Genomic DNA, 24,129 nt, shown 5'->3' with positions numbered 1-24,129 from the left:
ATTAAGCATCCACACCTTCTCTGGTGGGTCTTCTATCTCATTCTGGTACATCTTACAGAGTTCTAAAACAGTTATCCTTTTCTGTAGCTTCTTCCCCACATATGGAGCATGCAAGTAGGTCATCATATGTTGCAGCACTGCCTTTCATAATGAACCTTCTTGAGGTCACGGTATACGTTATTTATTAGCCGTGACCTTCACCCACGCAGTGTGGTACTTCCTGATTGTAGTTGTGTCTCTTGGTATGTTCTGCATTGATGTAAAAAGGCAGTGTCCCCAATAATGGCAAGTCACTTTTAACTGTGAATACTTAGCAGGTTTTTTCATTTATTTATTTAATTAATCATACTTCAACAATTACTTTGGCCAGTATAATCAATCGCTGCCCATCTCCAACAAACCAATTTCTTTAAAATGATTCATAAACCTATAAAACAATGTACATTTGTATCTCTTTATTTATAATTTATGTCAATTTGTATTATCCTATTATTCTTTTGATAATTTGAAGAATCTTTTTTATCTCATTTTTTCCAAACATTATCTCTCCTAGGTTTTGATTGGCACCAATCACCTGCTTTTCTAGGCCCTAATAATTTGTCGACTTTTATTACTATCTTTCTTATAATTTCTAATCTTTTAACTTATTTTATCACCCTCAATTCAACATGTCAAAATACTTTTTTAAACTGATATTTTTCAAAATCCCCCAAAAAACGTGTGCACACTTTTTCTACAATTTTCTTTTCTTATCTTCCTGATAGACTTATCTCATCTCTATTTTATTCCATTTATGAGTATGTCGTGCACCCTTCCTTGGCTGTAGCCACAGGAATCCCTTGAATAATACGCTGTTCCGGAGTGTGGTGCAGTTCCTTGTTCCTCCTTATGGAAAGGTATCAAGATATCTAATTTTCCTTAACAAATCCTGTTACATTCTCTGGAATTCAATATGGCCCCTGCCCTTTTATTTGCCACTTACAATGTTTCTACTTACATCCATTATTCAGCTTGAGGCCTTCGGTACCGACTCTTCCTCAGTCAACCAGTAGTTTGCCTTCAGTCCAGAGGGCGCTGCGGGGACCAGACAGGAATTTCTTCAAAGAAGCCCCTGCCAACCGCCTCAGATCACACGTGTTTGTAGCACCGCACTCTGCCGGAAAATCTGCGGTCTTCTCGCTAATGGTGGAAGACGTCTAGAATCCCAGGGTCTGGATCAGAACCATCCGCACCACTACTAAATGTGCGTAAGCACTTTTTGGGCGTGTCTATGCGCAGACAGAGATTACCATAATAAACAGTGTTCGATCCAAATGACCGGACACTCTCAAAGAAGATGGCAAAGTACAACTTCATTATCAATTCAATAATGTAGGGGAATCTGGTGAACAACAGTTTGTAGTCCACATACTCACAATGCAGGTTGGTTACGCAAAGGCTTTATACCTCAAAGTCCATCAGCTATGATGTCATCCTACGTGGTAAATAGTAAAAGCCATCGGCTTCAGGGATTGGTTAGGAGTACATTTCTACTTATAGAGTCTGTAAGTGTTAGTTAATTTATTGGCTTCTCCTTTCTGGTAGGCAAACCCCGAACTTCCCTCTAACTACGTATATGTAACAGTTACAGATTGGCTCATGCAACATTGTATGCTCATCGTTGCATATACCCTCATGATAGGTTGGCATCTTCTCCCAACCCTGGACACTCGGCCCACTAGCAGCACATAAGCCAAACTAAACTCAGGTACAGAGAACAAAGTCAGACAACTCCCCACTTGCCCAATTAATCTACCATCTCTCATCAGCCAGGCCATCAGCCAAGGCCTCTTCTTGTAGTTGACCTTGCTGGCTGTTGTCTTTTCTGGGATGTTTAAGGTAGTGTAGGTGTAGCACTATCTTCGTCTGGAGCTAATTCTGAATCACATGTGAGGAGACCACAATTTTGTCAATTTTGCCTCCTACTTTGTGCTATTTTATTCAATATTCTCAGGTGTCCTTAACCTCTTTGGCATCTGGAGACTTGGTTGTTCTGTCTCGCATAGGCTTTTCTGCATCTTCTATTATCAATACTTGGCACTTATAAATGTTTGCTCATTTACTTAATCTAAGAAAAATATGTCCTGCATATGTTGCTTATCCTTGGTACCTCCCCTTGCGCCCTGAAATAGCCTGTCGCAGTGGCATCCTTGATATCTGGCCAGCAGCTATTCTTTGTTCATGCATGAATGTGTATTTCCAGCCCGTGTCAGCTCTGGTCTTTCTTTGTCAAACCCTTCGCTTACTATCATTGAGAGTCGGTGTCCATCTTTTCAACATGGATACTTCACCTATGTTATGTTTTTCTACTGCAGAAAGCTTCTATATGACTCATCTACCTTGCGTTTCTGCGTATTTACTTTCACTACTCATCTGGTTACTTATCTTCTTTGCATATATTACTTCTTCTTACTTGTACATATGTTTGCTCTTGTTTCTTCAGTCACATCTTCATTCTTAAGTATTCATATGTTGTTTCAGTGCTTCATTGTATCTTCTCCTTAAGGCATCACTTTGCACCTGTTAAACCTTCTTTTCTACTTTTGGATATTCAGTGGTGCCTGCAAATCTCCTGCTATCACCTCTTTACAAGCATACAATCGATACAGTTGTCTGAGTGCATAATGTCTCTCATACACTCAGTGCAGTATTGGGATGATACCTGGTGTCATTCACAGTGTCTCCCTGTTATTCATCCAGTATGACGGAGGTGAGGGGGCGATGTTGTATGATGTACACGTCTGCTCCTCTATACCCCTAAAGCGAGTAAGCTTTAGTTCAATCACCTATGGACTTATATATTTTTTAAAAAGGGGTCTCCCGCTACGTCTTTGAATCTTCTTTTGGAATTCAACATGTCAAGAAGATTTCATTAGACCTTGGTTGGGAGAGCTCATCTTTCCAAAGTACTCTGCCAGTGAGCTGAAGACTGAGAGTCCAAGGCAGAGGCGAGCTCTGTCCCCTAACCATCCCCAGGTACCATTAGGGGTGACCTGCTGGTGGGACACGTCCTGCCTCTCTGCCAGACAGAACTGTACCTCTCTATGTTGTAGGACACCAGTAGTTGTGGACTAGCCTCCCTAGTGTGTGGGAGAACAATAACAAGGACTAAAACCTATCATTGTGCCCCTGGATTAGGACTGACAGCAATGAGAGACCAAGCCAGCCACAAAGCCTTTGCTTCTCCAATTGAAATACCTCAAATCCTGAATCAAGCCTGTTTGATGCCTTTGAGCCTACAGGACCCTCTGTAATTGCTTCTGGGTCTCTACCAAGTTGAACCTCTGTCCTGCGTTTATTCAGACAAGTTCATCACCACACCGTTCCAGCTGAGCACATTATTGCCTCGGCTCATTCCAGAACCTATCCGTTGCAGCTGCAGCCTTCAAACTGTTGTCAAACAGCTAGCACATTTGTTGCCGATCTTCCTCAGCAGTTGACAAGGCCTTGGGGAATGCCTTTAAAAAGTGATCTTCGAAGCGACATAGAACCACTCGAACCAATCTGGGCATCCAGTCACTAGCATCTTTGCCGTCACCTGGACATTCAAACTGACCCTGGTGGCCCTCACAGTCCACAATCCTTTAAGCACCATTTCCGATCTGCAATGTACTCCTGCTCGACCTGGCTCGAAATCTGCTTGCCAGCTGGATCCATGTGGCTGCTGGACTTGAACTCTTTGACTCAACGTGCATGCAATAATCAAACCACCTCATCAAACCACCTTGATGCTAACTCATACCTTACTGAGCCTGTCACCTGCCCGTCTCAAAACAACTACTCCTTGATGGCCCACGATTTGCATCACTGGGACATCGCTTGCCGACTTCCCCCAGCCTTTCACAACCGATTCGATCCCACTCAGCCTGGATCCACCTCCTCGCTGAATCACTTACTGGGACATCACGGTCACAACTTCAGAGTGTCACTTATCGACCCAAACCAGAAGATACCCCGTCTCAAACCTTTTCGACTACAAACCGATCCTGGTGCACACTCCAACCCTCATCATTTGAGTGCTGCCTTCAAACTCCTGAGCGACCACTTTCAACCTAGCTTGATGCCACTCAATGCTTGGATCAACTAAAACACACAGTCCTCAAGACTGTTTCGGCCCACTCGCTCACCAACTTGAAGCTGTTGAACTGCTGCCCCAGAGCCTAGAGAGTGGGTAGGTCGCTAATTCCTTTTTTGCACCCAAGAAACCTATCCTTTTTAAGATCATTGAGGTTTTTATTTACCTAACCCTCCTAATTCACTAGTAGAGTGCTGCATTGTGCAATCATTGCTTATTCTCTTTCCTCTGGGTGGGTTTTATGTAGAGTTTTTCTAGTTAGTTATTTTTGCACATGGTGTGTTTTCTTAAAGTGTAACTATTTTTATAGAACCTTGATTGGCCATTGCCTTATTGTGGCCTGTTACGCGTTGCCATTTGGGGTACTACTGAATCACATTCACACCCTTCTAAAGAGCATAGCCTTAAAGTGTCCATGTTACCATAAAATGTGAGATATTTCTGTTATTTTACCTTTATGATTGTGTTGGCTTATGGTTTGTAGACGTGTGATGGCTGAGTGGGCATTTTAGCCTCAACTCATCTTTGTCCTCCTGCAGGGCAGCATCCAATGTGCCGCAGGTACATTATGCGTTTGGCATGAAGACTTTTAAAGTGATATCTGGTTAGCAGATCACACTTTCTGAGATGGAATTAAACACATGATTTTTTTTAATGAATGCCATTTTTTGAAAAAGGTCTTCTACACTCTTGCCGCCTGGCAATCCATCACAATAATGGTCTAGGAACATGCCGTATAGGTAACACAGAAACCTATGGAATAATGTAATTTAATTGAGACATTCACACACAAGGTATATTTGCACATGTTCCTAAGAGCATAATAGCTGAAGCGCACCTTCCTTTCAAATGTAAGAACATTTTCAGAAAGTCCCAAATCAAATGTCCAGAAAAAGAAACTGAAGAGGGACGTATGTTATGTCTAGTCCACTGCCAATGCAGCCTCAGCAAGAGTCAGCACAGGGGGACTTCTCCTCACATGGCCATGTCAGAGGTGCCTGCCCACACGTTTAATCACTAAAGATGCGTGCAAAGAAGCGTGGTACTCACACCGAGTTCGCACTTTACAGAGAAATCTATGCTCCAGATAAGACGCCACACTACTTGCTAAGTATCTTTCCAACCACAAGCCTCTAAAAGCGACGGACAGCATCAGCATGTCGTCATCATGGATGGAAAGGTTACCGAGTGCTTTCTTAAAATGAAGAAATACAAACGGCATCACAAATGGGTACCAGGATGTTCAGAAAAACCACAACATGATTCAAAGCCTCGCCCTCTGGTTTCTTTTTCTTCTGCCCGATTGTGTGACAAGTCGTGGGGGTCAAAAAATAAAAGATCGCTCCGTGTGTACTGCTCTCTCTGAATCCCATCTCTGAAAGAGGCCTTTCTGAGAAGATACCCCTCCCGGATTGCAAACACACTTGGCCCGGCCAGGCCCAGAGGAGGGAGGGGGGCAGGATTTAGAATCCTATGTTTACCTGTGCGACCTTGGAGAAAATGGGCGTCCTCAGCCCCACCCCACTGAGAACCACCGTGAAGCAATACGGGATTAAAGCCAAGTTCTGCTATCACAAGCTATAAAAGGCTTGACAGCGGCACAGGTGAACTGTTCCTCCTCGGCCAACTCCACCGCACTGAAGATGGGCGTGGGCAGGGGGGTCCAGGTGCCGCTCTGCATCCTGCTACTGGCGGTCGCCGCTTTACAGCAGAACGGTAGGTACTGTCCCTGACTCCCCTCACCGTGCAATGCCGCACACAAAACGGCCATCGCCTTCGGTGGCAGGTTGCCACGTCCCAATTTACTTTTATAATTGAGTAAAGACTCATTGTACAGGGCCGGTTTCCAAACTGGTGTACGTTCGGGTTCTCTTTTTCTGAAGGGCCTTTCTCCAAAAATATGATGCTAGTGTGACGCCTCTAATCTGAAGGGCTAGTGACAGCGAGAGCGCGCAGTTTCCCAACTACGCGTGCGGGTGATTACACCTCGAAACGAAGGCCCCGTCAATACGAGTGCCGTGTTTAGTATGCGTTTACTGTTCCCCTCTGTGGTTGGTGTTTGATGTGAGGGGGTGCTCAGGACGCTCAATAACTAGTCTGGAAAGGGTGCTTTAGTGCTCGAATCTGTCCAGCAGAGGGATATTGCCCAACTGATGCCCATTTCACTTTATTTATAATTCGTTTCCCGTGTTTACGTGCTGTCTACGCCTCAGAGAATGTTGCCAGACCCGACGTAGACCTTACAACGGGTTCCATCCCCGCACGACCCCGGCTTCTCCGGCGTGTAATCCTTTCAGTGGATTCCTACCTGAGACTGAAAGGGATAGGACTGCTGGCAGGCGTGTAGACTGCAGGGAGGAGGGAGGACGTGTCTCTTAGTTGATGGAGACTGGCATGAGAAACTGCTGCTGCGTCTGCCTTTGATATTGGACCCTCTCACCCCTGACTGCTGTCCCGTGTCTGCTGCGAAAACCCAGAAAGTACCCCACTGCACGGATTCAAGCGAAGCCCACAGCCGCATCACACTCACTTCTGATGTCTGTATCCATCTGTCTGCCTATCTATCTATCTGTCTATCTATCTATCTATCTATCTATCTATCTATCTATCTATCTGTCTGTCTGTCTGTCTGTCTGTCTGTCTGTCTGTCTGTCTGTCTGTCTGTCTGTCTGTCTGTCCATCTGTATATCTATCTATCTATCTATCTATCTATCTATCTATCTATCTATCTATCTATCTATCTGTTTGTCTATCTGTCTGTCTGTCTGTCTGTCTGTCTGTCCGTCCGTCCGTCTGTCTGTCTGTCTGTCCATCTGTATATCTATCTATCTATCTATCTATCTATCTATCTATCTATCTATCTATCTATCTATCTATCTATCTATATGTCTATCTATATGTCTATTGATGTTTCTATCCATCTATCTCTACCTATATGTTGCCGCCGATCTATCCATCTACCCATATGCTCCCTAATGAGTCAGACTCATTTTTACCGGCCTGTTTTTAAACATACCAGTCACAACACTGAAGTGACTTGGTGGTAGTAGTCATATTTGTGTTCATTTCTTTAAACTTTCCCACAGCCCTGAGCTTGTGAGTAAGTGAAGAAGAATACTGTGCAATCAGGCGCACTATCTACCTGTGTTTCACTTACTATTGCCAAGCTCGTGCATAACCCATGTTACTTTCCGCTGAGGTGTGTTATGCAGGCCTCCCGATTCACCCAAACAGTTCACTTTTTTCACCATTTGGCCACCCTCTCTGTTTGCACTCATAATTATTGTTTATTTATCTACGGTTTTATTTGTTTATTTATTTATGAGCCTCATCACAATGTGTTCCTTGCTGTTGGAGGCTACGTTCAAGAAACGGGATTGGGGAGGTGGGAGGCTCTGGGAAGTATAGCAAGAAGAGGCATAAGAGAGTAGGATTATTCTTTCTTCCCTCTTTTTCTGCTTCTCTCTGTTCATCTTTCAACATACTGACGGTTGGACTGGGGCACAACAGTGGCTCGGGCACCAATGAAAAAGTGATGCACTTTGGCCAAATAACTGGCCTGCTTTGCCCAAACAAACTGCCCCACATTAGCATATTGTTGGGCCTGTACTGTGGCATGGCCCTATTGACCAGTCGGAGTCTGAGCGCGCCCTATCAATTTCAATTTCTTTCGCTGTGATTTCTCTTCATCATTGTCACGTGTGTCTGCCCCGTCCCTCTGGCAGCAGTGTTCACTACTCAGGCATTCTGCCACTCTTGGTAAACACATGAATTGGCCCTGATTCACAGAGTGTTTTCCTATGGGATTGCTCCAATATAAACTGCTTCTGTGAATCAGGCCCATTGTGGCTCGTTCTGGAGCATGGATTGACTGCTACTGCTGTGCACAGATGAGGAGCTGCTTTCCGAAGATATCCTAATTTTAGCCGAAGACACTTTACAAGCGATTGAGGGGAACGTCAAGCCCACAATGTCCCTCCCTGGCCACCAAGAAATTGAGCAGAAGTAGCTTTCAGCGGCAGTGCGAAATGCATTGTGTTGCTTCCAGGGACAGAGAGAAGAAAGTATATGGGCCTCAAATATCCTATTTACATTGAGCCCCATGTATTTATAGAGTTCATACATGCATACATGCAAGTAAGGGGGTAGGATAGCTCAGGGGCAACATGCTCGCCTTGGAAGCAAGACGAGCAGAGCAGCACAGGTTCGATTCACCACCCCAAATGCCACCACCCCCACCCCCTGGTCCGTTCTTAGAAGCGTTATAAATAACCAATTATATCATCAAATGAAGGCGCAGCACAATGGTGGGTTGTTCTATTCCATTTAATGCACGTTATGTTATGTTGTGAAGGTCTTATAAATACCTGCTGAGACTGCTTCATGGCAGAGTCTGAGTGCCAGGCACCCTAAACTGCCAAGAAGGTGTGCGCCTATTCGCTCCTTGTGTTCTGCAGTACACAGAGAGTGCAGTATAATAATTGTTCGTTTCATTTTCTTTTTCATTTATAACGTGCTTAATACCAGCAGTGGTTTCTAAGTTGGCTTGGTTCCAAGACAAAAGCGTTGCCCTTGAGCTATTCTTCCTCCCCATTTAAAAAATAATAATGTTTCATTCAGTATCTGAAACGGATGAGCATATTCCCCCTTACAATGCCCCTATAGGGACTTTGTAACAATGTAGCTTGGCAGAGACATGGTGGTAATTTTCCAGCCCTGCAATGAGCAGCAAACATTCTCCTCTTTTTATTTTCTAATACGATTGAGTTTTTGATTAAATAGGCACACTTGGCATGCATGTGCTTGAGTCTGACAGCCATTGTCATCTTCCAGCAGCAAGAAGCTGCCATGTTTTGCACCAATTAATTTGCGTGTATATATTGTGTCATTGTTATACACCCCAAAACGACAGCTGCTCATCCTCACAATCACAACCAAAACTTTATGCACAGCATAAGACGAAACCTAAACTTCAATGTTGCTCCTTGCTAAGATTTGCAGTAAGGTAAAGGCATCTGCACATTTGAATACCACAGAAAACAAACCTCTTAGAAGCGTTCTGCCACCACATCCACTGCCAGAAAGTGCCTAGAGGAGTTTTCGTTCACTCTGCAGCACTCTACAAGTGCAGTTCATTATTTTCTGTTAGCCTTATGTCTCATTCATTTATCAGTTTGTTCTCCTCTCCTTTTAAGTCACTGACATGTGCTGCTCAGGATGGCCTTTTTCCGATTCGCTTTTCAAAAGCACGTGGATTTACTGTGACATAATACAGGCCCTGGTGACCCCCAGTTCCTAATTTAAGCGTCCAGTCCCTGAGCATCAAGTTTGATAGTTCCTTTGGATTCCACAGATTGTCAGTATTCTGGTTCATGATGATAGTTCTCGTCACCTTCAAACAAGCCTTTATCCTGACGTTAAAGCTCTTCAATCACTCTAGTAATTGTTTTCCAGAGTTCTCATCCACTCAAGGATATGTCTTGTTAGGAAGACGTTTCCTTCACTTTTTTCCACTCATGCTAGAGAAACAGTAATTATTTAATGGTTTCCATTTGCTATAAGCTTCAAAATCTATTGGGTTTCATTCAATCTTTCGATTCTTCTTGTTTTACTGGTTATTCATCAAGTGAGTTATTCTTCCTGTGTTTAAGGGTTTCTGTATACTCAACTCAACCTAAGTCCTTATTTCTACAGATGTTCTTCATCTCAAGTGAATTTACAGGATGTTATATAACTCCCAAGAATCTCTTGGTTTTTAAGACTTATCATTAAATCGATGGATTCTTGCAGTGTCTGAGGATGTGTGTTCACTCTAGAGGTTCTACTTGATCTATGGTTATCCTTCCTTGTAGTCATTATCCTCATTTTGAAGGGTCACACTTCACTCCAGGCTTTATCCTTGTTTTTAAGACTTCCCGTGTAGTCTGAAAAGTTACACTCTTCAAGTGTACCCATTTTCTGACACTCCATTTTACCAAGAGTTACATGCATGGTAAGTCATCCTTGTTTCTCATCATTGTATATTGCTTTAGGGGGTTTCTTTGTTTCTAAGGGTTCTCAACACTCCTTCTGTATAATTTTGTTTTCATTGATTTCATGTTATTTAGTTCAGTTCAGTTTTAGTTTATGTTGGACAAAGTTCCACAACACACACATTTCATAATATCTAAGCTAATAATTAGAGAACTGTATTGGTTAATCTTTTCCTTGTTAGTATAGTGAATCACCTTGATTTGAATTTGATTTTATTAGAGGGGTACACCCTTGTTTTTCTGGGTTGTAATTAATTAAGGAAATGTTAGACTCCCCATGCCTTTATTTACTCTTGACATTTTTCTTAATTCTAAAGCCTTAATGCAGTGGGTGCATTATTCTTGTATATATGGGTCCCAATTCAATATTGGGAATATCATTAACTCCAAAAGTTCCTTTTCAACCTAGTTATTTGAATATTTCTTTTTAAGGTTATAGTCCCTCTATTAATTATCCTTGTTTAAGGGGTGTTCATCCATTCCAGAGATTCTTTTTTTATGACATTGGTACATATTACTTTTAGAACTAGGAGTATCTAAGGTTTCTTGTGTCTTATTTAATCTAGGGACACTAATATGTCTTCCTATATATAAAGACTTTCATTCAATATAGGAATTCATCTTGCTTCTGAGAGGATTCATTTGTTGAAGGGGCATTTTTTTCACCTGAGCCAAATCATTCTCTTTATTTAAAGCATATTTTTCACCACAATGAGTAATCTTATTTTTAGGTCAATCCTGCACTCGTCACCAACTTTTGCTTCAGAAAGTCTTTAACAGCTCGCTGGTTCAATTTCCTCTAGGAGTTCACATTTCTTTTGAGATTGGTGATTCATCCCACTTGTGTCTAAAGGGTTTCAATAATTCCAGAATTTCACCTTGTTTCCAAAAGGTTTTTATTCACATTAGTGATTGTCACCATTTCTAAGGCTGATGATACAACGTTTACTTCATGAATTCCCCTGGTTTCTTAGGGCCCGATCAGTTGAGGTTTTTTTTTTCCTTTTTAATAAATGTCTTGATAACACTAAGAATGGATCATACTTTTTAGCATTCTAGGGGTCAAATATTTCCAATATTATCTTTTTGTCTTATATTTACCCTTGTCACCACTCCCTTCCTGATGCTCATTATTTTTTGGAGCTTTAACATGCTCAGGGTTCTCTCTTTCCTAAGGTTTTCATGTTATGCTATGAATTGTCTCTACTTTTAGGATGCTCATTTACACTGGATTATGTTTTCTTTCTAACAGTTTTCATTCACTTTTGGAAATCACTTGGTTTCTAAGGATGTACATTCACTGTAGGGCTTTCCTCGTTTTTATAGTTATTCCCTAAGATGTTTGACTTGATTGCTAAGAGTTTCTCATTATTGAAATCATCTGTGTTTCCAATGGTTTCAATGTGGTCTACATATTGTCCTTTTCCTTATGCTCTTCACTGATACACTTTGTTTCTTCAGGACTTAAATAATTTGTGGGGTCTTCTTCTGTTTGCTGTTTGACACTTCGTTGAGCATGTCTAGATAGGGATGCATAGACTCCTGATATTCAATATAGAAATGGAGAGTGATCTTGATAACACACATTTTTCTTTGATGCAGGTAATCAGAGTGCTTCTTGTATGATTTTAGTAGTTCTTTATTAATTCTTTGAGATTAATGGGTATAAGGCCCAGCATTTTCATCACAGAATTTTTCGGTGAGCAATGGTTTGTTGAAGTTCATATGTGTAGTACTAATATTCTACCCAATATTTTTCTAATTTTTAGATTTCGAACTGTCTGTTGAATATCAATAATTGTAGCTGTCTGCATTTTTTGCATTGAAACTCTACACACAGCATTGTGCATTCTAATGGATATTAGCGAGAACAAATGGTGCAGGCTTTTTCTATCACTCTGCTTATGTATATTAGTTTAAAGCAAGTTTGTTATGTTTGCTTGTTTGACCATGAATTGCCAACAAAGTATGTCTAATGATAACTGAAAATTGCACAACATTTTCCAGTGCATATCCCTAATATTGTGAATTACCCCTGTTAACTTAGGGACCATGTGACATAGATTTTACATGATCATGTTTGTGCCCGGCGGATTTGTTGTGATAGTGTGCCTGGGCAAACATTTTGAAATCCACATGATTGCTGTTGTTCCCATCCCCGGAGTAATTTCTGTGACCTAGCCCCTCTTCTGCTATTTATGATTTTAGCAATGTCACAGTTTTGTGATTGCGTCATAAATTTAGTGAAGATTGATTTCTCCAAGAAACCTAAAGTCTTATATAAATGGTCTAGCTACTTGTGACACAATATATTAATGCAGACGATCAGGACTTCCAGATCCATATTTAAACATTTACATGTCATTTCTTTAAAGCCCGTGCACAGTCTAATTTTGATTACTCAGCCGATGATATCAAATACGACTCCAGCGTGGATCAGAATGTTCAGCAGCAACAATACAGTAGGTTCCCATTTTTCTCTGTTGAATTTCAATGTTTATTTTGACTTGTTGTGGCATTTTCCCTGAATCATCACTTCATAATAAGAAATGTGTTGCACATTTTGAAAAGCCGATCACTAACAAGATGTCTATCCCAAGCTATTGACTATCAATGCCATCAGCAAGGCAAAATGTATGATGAATAGAGACATAGTTCCAAGAATGCGGATCACTCTTACTTTTGTTCTCATGGTGTGCCCTGGCAGGCAGAGGGCAGGGCGCCAGATGGAACTGGCTCATTGACTACAAAGCATTCGTAGAGACAGAGCAGATCCATGCAGGTAGAATAGTGACATCTGGGAAGCATTAATGAAGCCTTTGGATGGAAGTTCAGCAAGAAGCATTTAAACTTTCTGTTGGTCATGGAAGACTTGGAGGGATGAATTTAATAGATAAGAATGGCTACAATATCTAATTTCACAATGTAGGGGCAAGACACTGTGGATCAGTGGTATAAAGGGAGCATCCCAGCAGGTGAGAAGAAAATAAAGATGATTACAAGTCCATAGACTTATAACCAGGGACAGCCTTTCATCCATCTAAAGGGGTTTAGAAAAGCATGACTCAACAGCTCTACCACATATGGCTTCATGTCCTTTGAGATTCTTGTGAAGACCTGTAATTTGGCACAGGTGGCCAAGCGTGTTGATGTAGATTCTTTTCATGCCAATCCTTTAACCTTTGCCTTTCCGCACTATGTTAGACATTACTGAGCCCTAGAACGCTAGATGCTCGCTGCTTGTAGGTCTCTCACTGTATTCTCTGAATTGTGTTTCTGTTTCTTTCTTCCCTCTTAAGATTATGATTACGACTCTTCCTCATCATCCCAGAAAATAACAATCATATCAGGCTCGTCCGTGACTCCGAAAGTGAAGTGTGAGTATTTCACATAAAAGCTTGGCATCTCAATGCACGTGCTTGTGACATAGACAATGACAGTGACAGTGAATGCCAGTAGCACAATGGCTGCTGGAAACCTTAACACAAAATAGTTGCAGGTTCCGTGATCAATAGACTTCAGACATTTATCCACGCATGTGCGTCAAGGAACACTACATTTGCAGCGGCCTCTCAATTGTTCAACAGCACATCTTAAATTAAGTCCTTGTCAACTGAGGTTATGCACAAGAGCCAGTTACAAATGTTCAAATGCCTTTTAAAGCGACCTACTGCATAATGACCAAGGGCCTGATTCATGGAACGTTTTCCTATGGGATTGTGCCATTATAAAACACTTCCATTAATCAGGCCCCAAGTGTATCCAACCTGGTTAAATGTAATAAGAAAAGGTTAAAGAAAAATTGAAAGACGGTTCCTGTAAGTAATACATGCAATGGCTTGAGTTGATTTATCTAAAGTCACCAGAGATGATGCTTTCAACATGTGTAAAACCATCTTATAATTGCCTCCAATGGACACCATCTGTCTAGGTAGCAAAGGCTAACATACGTGCGAAGGTACTGGCCACTCATTACTTGCTTGTTAGTCAAAGAGGCTCGTGAAGAAACAATAACACCTTCTAATCTGGCTAGCAAGTCTGTGTATGTTAGCCATTTTAATGTCTGGTTCAGTTTCTACCCTCTAGACACAGGTGCGTGGAGGGGACACTCTGAATCCCTGCTACAAGGTAAAATGATTGATGGATGGGTTGACGGAGCATCAGTAGAATGGAAATGCAATATATGGAAAATAAATGTTTAGATTGACAATGATGTTGGTCAAGACATAGGCTACTTTGACTTAGAATAACACATGCATTAAGGGAGAACCACAACATTGCAGACAATGGGCCACATCCCGTGTTTACCGGTCTGAAAATAAGGGTGCCAGTAAGCTCACTGGCACCCTTGTTTCCAGACCGGCAAACTATGGGTTTGCCTGCCAGAGCCGCTGTGCCCAACAGGTCTGACCCTGCCATGCACAGCGGTCATGATAGCAAAAGCCTTCACGGATGCACCGTTGACAACGGTACCGTTGCTTCCATCTCCCCACTACCATAGAGTCCTATGGGACTCTATGGGAATCGGGATTAACAAAATTACCGGTGCCTGTCTTCCTGGTGGCCAGACTTGTAATAGCCCGGTGGCACCGGGAAGTCAGCTGCCAGTAATATTTTACAGATCCGGAGGCAACCTGCACCAGCAGGGTTACCGCCGGACCCGTAATGAGGCCCAATATCTTGCAAAGACTAACTACCGACCAGACGAACAGTTCTTAGGTGAGATTCATGACTGGGTAGAGTAATGCATTTGGGAGAGTTAAGCAGACGTTAATAGTCCACATTTCAATTGCAGCCATTACCACTGCTCACAATGGCAAAGTGTGCAGCACCTGGGGTAACTTCCACTTCAAAACCTTTGATGGGAATGTCTTCCACTTCCCGGGAACGTGCAACTATGTCTATTCTTCACACTGCAAGAGCAGTTATGAGGACTTCAACATCCAGATAAGAAGGAGCGTGGTGAACGGAGTGCCTATCATCAGCCACATCACCATGAAGGTTGACGGGGTGGTCATTGAAATCAACAACAGCTCCATTTACGTCAACGGGAACCCGTAAGTTTTAAATACCGTTATTATGGCCTGTGGGGTAAAATAGGTGTCTCTTTGTATAGACAATTAAATCACACTGGAACTGCAGACGAGTATCATCTCAATACTTCATAGGTGCTCTTGTGAATCCTGTACTTGGCTTTTGTCCTCTCTTTTTTGTACTGCTAAGAACACAATTTGCTTATCCACATTAATACAGTCCAGAAAGATATTTCTTTTTTTTAACATCTTTATTTATTGATTTCAGACAAGTGCATGTAAGATAATAATACAAGTCACAGAAAGACATTTCTTAAGAATGGTGGCCTTTGGTTGCGTGATCCTACACCATAATCCTTCATATGTGGGAAATATGTGTCCTTTGAACACTTGCTAAGTGAAGTTCTAACACACATCCTCTAGTTGTTTTTCACAGGTTAATCAGAACCGGTAATCCAGAAGGTTCTGGGCCTGATTTATAAAAGCATTTTACAATTGCACAACCCCTCTGAAAAACAATTTGTAAATCAGGCCCCCTTAAGCATGACATTTCCCTTTATGTCGCCTGGCTACTGGCCTGTGTCAGGTGCCATTTCCTCTAGAAGTACCTGGAGTAAAAGAATATAGCATGCATGTCAGTAATTCCACAGGTCATTGCATGCATCTTGTTGGTGGTTTCCTTTGCTTACACCACCTTCTATTAGTTACAAACAATCAAGTCATTAACAATAAAATAAACTTCTAGACCAACCCTCCCCTCATCCATACATGAATCAGGTCTTCGGTGAGATGAGAGTCCAAGATAAGTCAGCAAACTTCCTCCTTGATGCTTCACCTCTGAGCCTGATTGGGCTCCCTGAAGCTATTGGTCCCTAGCATTGGTTTTACAAGCACAGAAAGTACATCCAGAATTAAAATAAGGGTTTCAGAAAGGAGGAAAGCCCAGTTCGATTAATTGACAAATATACATTTGATGATTTTCAGTGTAAGGATCTGACACCTTGCGTGTTGTTTCTTCCTAGACTGTTGTAATCCTGCTTGTTTGCTAATGCCATTTGTCACACCTTAGGAAAGGTTATGCACAGTCCTTAATGGCCCTGGAACTCCACAGTTCAGCTTTTCCTAACAACTAAATACCTTTTGTTGCTCAGGATCCAGCTCCCTTTCAGTAAGTTCGGAGTCCAGATTGAGAGAAACGGCGTCTACATCAAAGCCACTTGCAAGATCGGACTGGTCGTCATGTGGAACGAAGCAGACAACCTCCTGGTGAGTAACTTCCACTGGTAAGAGAATAAGGCAGCACCTCATTCATGGGTCCTGATGCTCTCCTATTTGGAGAAGAGGCAATCTTCACCCAACACACAGAAAGGGTGGCAGACCTGTTGCTTCCATGAAAGATGTTTCCTGGAAAGCCCAAGTACCCTTTTTCTAAAAAACCTGGTGTCATATTGATACTAGTATAGTTAGCTATAAAGTGCTGTGTGCATGAAAGAAGACTGTTTCGCCATTTGACCCTTATATTCAACAACACTGAGAGTTAAAGATGATTAGAGGCAATGACAATATAATGGAACTTTTGTCAATTCTAAAATAATTTGTTATGTGCTAGGTTGTGCCGGAGCTCATTATGTCAAAAAAACTAAACAAATACCTGTGATAGCACTGCCCCATATTATTGTTAATAGGCTTTTTGCCGCAGAAATGTTCTTTCCTAATTTTACACAATGTAATTTGTAGATGGAACTGGATGAGAAATACGCCAACCAAACCTGCGGCCTTTGCGGAGACTACAACAGCATTTCCATCAATGACTTCATCTCCAATGGTAAGTATGATCAAATTGATACCTTCCTGTAACTCACTGTATCCTTAACACATAGACATAGCCCTCCTGCCAGGAGGCATGAGGATACTCAAAGAAGAGCAGAGGTAGAGGGTTCAATGTGGTTCAAACCTATGATCTTTTGAGGATAATGTTTTTCTTAGCTCCACACTACCCTGAGGCTCTGCGACTGATAATGAGTGCACCATTGGCAGCCAACAGAGAAGAAATCAGGAGTGCTCCAATTCATTCCCATTGTTACAGCATCACCACTGCTCCTGTTCCACTGGCCATTCAAGCAGATCATGGACAATCTGGCCATTTAGCTCAGAGGTTGCTGCAGATGGCGATTCTCACCAAGAACTGGCGTGCACAGTTTTACTGTCATACCCTACATTTTTTACAGGAAGAAAGATAGCTCTTAGAAGCTTGGAGGACCCGAGAGATATGTAGTTGAAGCATACCACAGCACATCATTTAGAAGAGCCTCTCAGAATATTCCAGTATTTATTGAATGTGCTGGGGAGAGGCATTCTCGTAAAACCCATTTGCTCACTTTGTTTCCAGGCATCCGACTGACAGAGACCCAGTTTGGAAATATGCAGAAGATGGATGGGCCAACCGAGCAGTGTGAGGATCCAGAACCAACTCCTCAAAACAACTGCACTGACTTTGTAAGTATGGGGCAACCCTGCGTTGCTTTCCTTTGCATCTGTTGGGCTACAGTTGTTTTTGTGCCATAAGGAGTGAAATGTGGGTTTCCTTTGGAGGTTAGTGCAGGGGGTGGTTGGGATTGATTTCATGGATTCAGTGTTTATGTTTTATGTGGTTATGTGGTGCTCAACCGCTGAGTTACGCGGGTGGCAAGAGTCCTCATTACCATTAGAAGTATGGTGCTGTGAGAGAGAAGGGGTGGTAATGGATGCACCACCACTTCTGCTGCACCTGCATTTGCTGAGGTTGAAAGTAAAATGGAGGGAACATCTCCAGCATTTAACTGGAGGATTTCCCTCCACATCACCTTCAGTAAATGGTGATAAATCTTCCAGAATTCCAACTCATAAATGGTGATCAGCACAGCCATGCAGTATGTACCACCCAAAGCGAGCAGTGGGGACTAAAAACTAAAAGACCACCCTACTTGTAAAATCAGGGGATCATGCAGACAAATGTAGAACAGTATGAGGGGGGTGCAGTGGAATTTAGAAGCAACATTATATACTTAGCATGTGCACCTTTCAGTGGTGACGCAGACATGACTGACTTTGCAAAGTGCATTCTGCAAACACAGTCGATTGTTGGCCTTTTTGTGGTGAAGAGGTTGGTGTCTAGTTGCTGGGGTCATCCATGGCAATGGAACAGCTTCCCAGGCCTATTATGGAACCTCTGACAAAAGAAGAGAGTGGAATGCACCCATCTCTCCCATGCTCACAGCAGCAGCCATCTTAAAATGCCTCCCATCACTTCAGTGAAGAGAGCCCAAGTCACTCAAAGAATGGTGGCCACTCCCCCAAGAGCCCTATACTAATGGGATGACTGATCCTACCAGTCCAACAGATAAGCTGCCCTACCAGAGGCCGCATGCAGATGGCTGCACTGTTATAGGTGGCTTACTGCTCCTTGGCAACACACAGATTCCCGCACGTACCCGCCCCGAGACGCTCACACACATTCAGACCGGGAGTGGTTCCATGGTTGCCATTTTTCTTCTACCCGAAGATGATGGCACGGTGTTATTTTTGTTTTCACTATGATCCTTAATACTGCAGGCTAGTCCAATCAAAATAAAATCGAAGATAAACAAGGAGCGTGAGTCCCAACTGAAGAGAAATAGCAATGTAAAGCAGCACATACGCGGGGAAACACATTATTAAACCTCTCCCCCGTGTCTGGGCCCTTAGGCTCTTCATTTGATTTATAAAACGTTATTGTACCAATGAGCATAGACACACAGAAGAGCTCTTAGAAATAACATTCGTCAACACAGGTGCACTATCTGTGGCAACATTCATCATCCTATAGCAGAGCTCTCGACACGAGGCAGTCTTGCTGCACTCCAGAGCAGTTGGTTGGCATCAGCAGCACTCTACACACCGCAGGCAGAGCTCTGGCAGAGAGCTCCGCACTAGACCTTAAAAACAAGTAGAAGACCTGTCAAGAAACATGTCTGTGTGCTTTCTGGCAAGGCTCCTTCGGCAGTGCCCACTGTGACAGGATGGTTTCCTGTTTTATGGATATTGGGCTGAATTATCTCTTGTACTGCAAAGTAACACCAGCATGTAAATGCTCTGTTTAGTAGGGTGTGCGGAGCATTTCTACATTATTTCAAAATGAAGGAGGGGCACTTAGTGCTAAAATCTTCATTATCTATGGGTGGGAAGAAGGCATTAGCGCAGAGGCGTCGCCAGAATTGTCTAACAAGAGGGGCCTGAAGCTAATGCTTTTGGGCCCACAGCAGTGACATTAACATCTGTAAATGCCCACACATCGCTGCTGAGTAGGGCATTTACACATTTTGGGTGGGTCTTGCCCGCTCAGGCCGTACCCCGTTTATGCCTCTGCATCAGAGCGCACATTTGTTCTCATGAAGAAGCACGTCCGAAGGTTCTGAGGTGGATTGGCAATACAGACCAGACCCTTCACTCTGTGAGTGATTCTATGAGCTGTTAGATCCAGAAGTTAAGAAGGATTCCTTTGAAGGTGCTGTCCTTTAGGGACTCTGCTGGTGTTATCATAGAACAGGTTTCGAGCTACATCTGCCTGTAGAAGAGTGTGAAATGGAATGCTCCAAGCCGTTGGGCCTCAACCACAAGCACCACCACACAGATGGGGGTTCAATCTGCAGGAGATGGGGGACATTCTGAGAGCATCAACCACATTATAGCCTCCTTATAAAAATGTAAGTTTAATTCCACTCTGACCGGCTCATGCCCACTTGGGCTTTTATTTATTTGCACAGGAAAGCCAGTGTGAGGCCATACTGACTGGTCCTGCGTTCCAGAGCTGCAACGTACTGGTTGGTGTCGGCACCTACATTGAGGCGTGTGTGCAGGACCTGTGTCGATGTGACTCATCTACAAACTCTTTTTGCCTGTGTAACACCTTTGCTGAGTACTCAAGGCAGTGCTCCCATGCTGGTGGATCACCTCAGAACTGGAGGACAGCTAGCTTTTGCCGTGAGTATCTCTGGGTGCAGAATTGATAGACATGTGCCAGAAGGAGCCATGTCAATGTGGTTGAAAAGACACTGAGGAATAAGACTCACTTCTCAGTGAGGAATGGTCATGCCTAGAAACACTTGCATACGTGGACTAATTTGTAAGAGGGCACGTACCCACTCAGAGACTGAAAAATAACATTCAGCGTCCCTATAGCATTTCAGAGTTTACAGGTCTAAATAGCCAGTCTGATGTTATGCTATATGGTATTATTAGGGTTTACACCATGCTATGCTCCAATTTGCATAGTCTCCAGGAGATCTGGAGGATATGCAAGAGAGCGGGCTGGGTGCGGTTAGTGGGCGGATAGGGGAAAATTACAGATAGCTTGGCTGTTGTGTTGATGCATGCAGACCAGAGTTATGGTGGCTACGCGTACAGGTCAGTTTCTAGGTGTTCTGTGTCGAGAGCATACAGTCATTTGTATCCGAAGGGGGGGGGGCTGGTGTGCCTGTGCTGCTAGGAGGCATTGGTCTGGGGTGTGAAATGTAAGTTGGTTGCAGAGGCGCAATGCACTCATGTTTGATGCCTATCGGGAGGGCCCTTCAAATACCATGTGCAGGAGCCTTAGCCAGTGTGCGTATTGTGTGTTGGAATAAAGAATTTCAGTAGATTAGTGCAGGTCGCAGTCAGAGTCCTTGTTGGGCAGACAAACCTGAAACTACATAGAACAAATCACAGCATACATAGCAAGGCTTATGGAAAGGCATACAAGTAATGGCAAAAATAAAGTTCAAGTGCCATCTTCTTACTGCTATGGAAGCCTAGCGAGTTAAGCACTTGACCTTGAGATCTGTTTGGCTCTCGCAGGAAACAGGTTTGAATCAAGGCAAGACAGACTCAGCTCTTTATCTTTCAGTGGGTTGATAGATTCAGTGCCATTAAAGCAGTAGATAAGGATAACTGTTAGCCCAGCCCCCATGGAAGTCATTATTGACTACATTTCCCCCAATCACAATGTTTCGAATGCAGTCAATACCTGTTGGGATTGAGCACATTCGGGACATCAGACATTCTGACTTCAGAAGCTGCCAGGCGAAGAACAGAAAGCACAAAACTGCATTCAAGAAACAGCAATGCAATTTCTGAGCAATGATTCGTTGGTAAACGCCCTCTAACATAGGTCCATGAACCAAAGTGAGAGCGAAAACATGGAAAATGCTTTCACTTTTGTAAACAAAAACTGTTCACTTTCACACTGCGCCTAATACTAGTCATGATACAACTGTTACAGTTCAACCACGTTTACAATTAAAATACTTTCTCAATGAAGAGAACCTAGATGTTTGCATTTTACAAAATGAAACCACATTTAATTGACTAACACATGTGCATACTTTTATAAACATCAAAGTAAAATGTTATACTTCACCATCCCCACACTCCAATAGCTGAATTGCTCTTGCCACTATGTGCAAACAGTCTTATAGCCCTCGGAAGGGGCAATTATCACATGGACTAAGGACGCTCCCAAGTCGAGCGGGGTCATTACTTCACGATAATGACCATTTCCTTGTTCAATTACGCTATTTTATTGGAGGCTGCATTCCTGGAGTTCAAACTCAATATTTATTGTGAGACCTCAACTGAACCAAACTATCATCAGAAGCACCTCTGAAATGGAGATAGCTCCCCTACACAAGAAGTGGAAGTTGTGAAACAAGTCAACCTGAGCTTGGTGTTGGGGAAATATTAGAATCACTTTGATGAAAGAAGAAGTCTGAGGTGCCCTAAAACAGCGGAACAAGGCAGGGAGGATGTTTTCTTCAGTGAAAGGTCATGCCAGGTGACACATGTTTCACAGAGTGGTTCACCTGGGACCTGGCTCGAGGAAGTGGTTTCTACGCATTTCATTGACATGTTTGGTGTCCTTAAACGGTGGAATGTGCAAACAAACTTCAGCACTGTCCTGGCGATTGGAACCAGATGCACTGAAACAACAGCCATTATATTCTGTAAGACTACAGAGCGCAGAAAAGGGCCTTCTGCATTTCCAATAAACCGTACATGTAAGAAAAGATCACTGGCAGGTGTGCAAATGCTGTTAGCACACATGGTGGAAGTACACAGTAAAATAAATGAAGATGCACGTGTGCTATATTATCAATCCCCAAATCATTCCATACAGCCATATCATTGTTTGGGTTTTGGTAAAATACGCTGATAAGAAACCTAAAATGTATCTTTGTTTCTTAAAAACAGCTAAGCAGTGCCCTTTCAACATGCAGTACCAGGAGTGTGGGTCGCCTTGTGGGAACACCTGCACTAACGCTGAGAGGATGGAGCTTTGTGATGAACACTGCATTGACGGCTGCTACTGCCCGCCAGGTAAGTTCATCCTTTCATCCTTTCATCCCATGTGTCCATTTCAGTTATCCTAGGGCCTCTAATAACCATCCCTCTGGGGCAAAGGGTATCTGCTGCAAGCCCAAGCTTTCATTCGTCCGATCACAGCCACCAAAACACAGACCCTGGTCTTAGATTCCAGGGTTGACCATGCCTGCTCCGTCCATTGCCTGAACATTCCTCCACTATATTGGTCATGGCCACATCTTAGCACACTTGCTATTGTCCAGAGTCATTAGACAAGGAACCAGTAGGATTCTCTTAAATGGTGTTAATGTTGTTCATTGACTGCTCTATACCTACTCAGAGGCCTCCAAGAACTGATGGCAATAGCTGGAAGGGATGTTCCCTTCTCCGGCTAGTGGTTTCTTAACATTGTGTTGCAGAGTATCTGATCACTATCCAAGACCGTGACGAGGTATCCTTTGGGCCTTGGAAGGGTTTTGCATTGAGAGACTGGAGTACCGCAAAATGCTAGATGTACGGCTCTGTCTACGTATGGAGAACATGCATTGCGGAGACCCCCGTAGTCTCGAGAAGACGCGGTGTGGCTGACAAATACAATTAACTCATCTGTCTCGTTTTCTGTGATAGGGACCGTGATGGATGACATCAACAACTCTGGCTGCATCCCGACTGCCCAATGCGCTTGCACCTACGCCGGAGAAACCTACGCCACAGGCACTTCCTATTCCACAACATCCCAAACCTGGTAAATTCATTATCTGGAATCCATTCCTGAGCATGCACTGTGTATCTTCTATGCACCATTTTACACCAGTATCTGCACCATGAGTGGTGATCGGACTGCTGACCCACCTGGATGCATCTAATCAGAATTCAGGTTTAATACCTGCCCTGCTTGGATAGCTATTACAATAATTGTCCTTTACAAGCTGCAGTGAGAGATCTGCAAGACTTTTATCATGATCACATGCAGTGCATGCATGTCACTAAACCCCGCGTGGAGATGCACAGCACCTCTGCGCTGCGATGTCAGGTGATGCAGTGCCTAGGCTGCAAAAGGCAAGTTGCTCTCTGAAGAACTACTAAAGAGAAATGCGCAACTGGTGAAAATCACTGCAGCACAGTCTGATACTATTACATCAGCTAAACTATTCATTCAACTGTGGGTGTGGGGATCGCATCAAAAGGTTGGTGGCTCAAGCAAAAAACACAACCACACCCATCTATATCCAGGCAATCAGGTAACTCCATACAAACTATTTCATACTCCCCACAAAAAGGCTAGCTCTGCTTGTCATCCTCTGGCTCCATCCAATAAGTGTCAGGTGGATGCTCCTGAGCTGGCACGGATGGGTCTGCGTTGTGTGTGTCGCCTGAGAGGGCACCGGGCTGAACATAGAGGTTTGCCCGCCTTTGCTTCTGTGTTGGTGAATGATGCTTCCTTGCCATTTTGTTTGAAGTAGGAATAGGAGTAGACAACAGCAGCTCTTGGCTGTGTACCTCAGGCCCCTTGGACCAAGCACCTTGCATTTTAGTGCCCACTGTAATAAGCGGGAGGCCCATTGTAATCATTGTTTAGGTTTCATGGAAACGATAG

General features: G+C 43.2%; 1 protein-coding gene across 1 annotated transcript in view; it reads left to right on the top strand.

Moving 5' to 3' along the window:
• The first annotated feature begins 5,707 nt into the window (after positions 1–5,707).
• LOC138503905 (mucin-5AC-like) overlaps positions 5,708–24,129 on the top strand; it is a 76,820-nt gene continuing 58,398 nt past the window's right edge. Inside the window, exons 1-10 of the mRNA XM_069623990.1 lie at positions 5,708–5,830; positions 12,522–12,608; positions 13,446–13,523; positions 14,942–15,203; positions 16,331–16,445; positions 16,917–17,004; positions 17,569–17,675; positions 19,961–20,177; positions 22,422–22,547; positions 23,160–23,277. Of these exons, the coding sequence (XP_069480091.1) occupies positions 5,758–5,830; positions 12,522–12,608; positions 13,446–13,523; positions 14,942–15,203; positions 16,331–16,445; positions 16,917–17,004; positions 17,569–17,675; positions 19,961–20,177; positions 22,422–22,547; positions 23,160–23,277 (1,271 nt within the window). The 5' untranslated portion in view covers positions 5,708–5,757. The remainder of the gene's footprint in view (positions 5,831–12,521; positions 12,609–13,445; positions 13,524–14,941; positions 15,204–16,330; positions 16,446–16,916; positions 17,005–17,568; positions 17,676–19,960; positions 20,178–22,421; positions 22,548–23,159; positions 23,278–24,129) is intronic.

Source organism: Ambystoma mexicanum, chromosome 11, assembly GCF_040938575.1.
Source record: "Ambystoma mexicanum isolate Mex_15411 chromosome 11, UKY_AmexF1_1, whole genome shotgun sequence".
Classification (NCBI taxonomy): domain Eukaryota; kingdom Metazoa; phylum Chordata; class Amphibia; order Caudata; family Ambystomatidae; genus Ambystoma; species Ambystoma mexicanum.
Note: the sequence above shows the minus strand (reverse complement) of the source record. Positions and strands in the feature narration are given on the sequence as shown.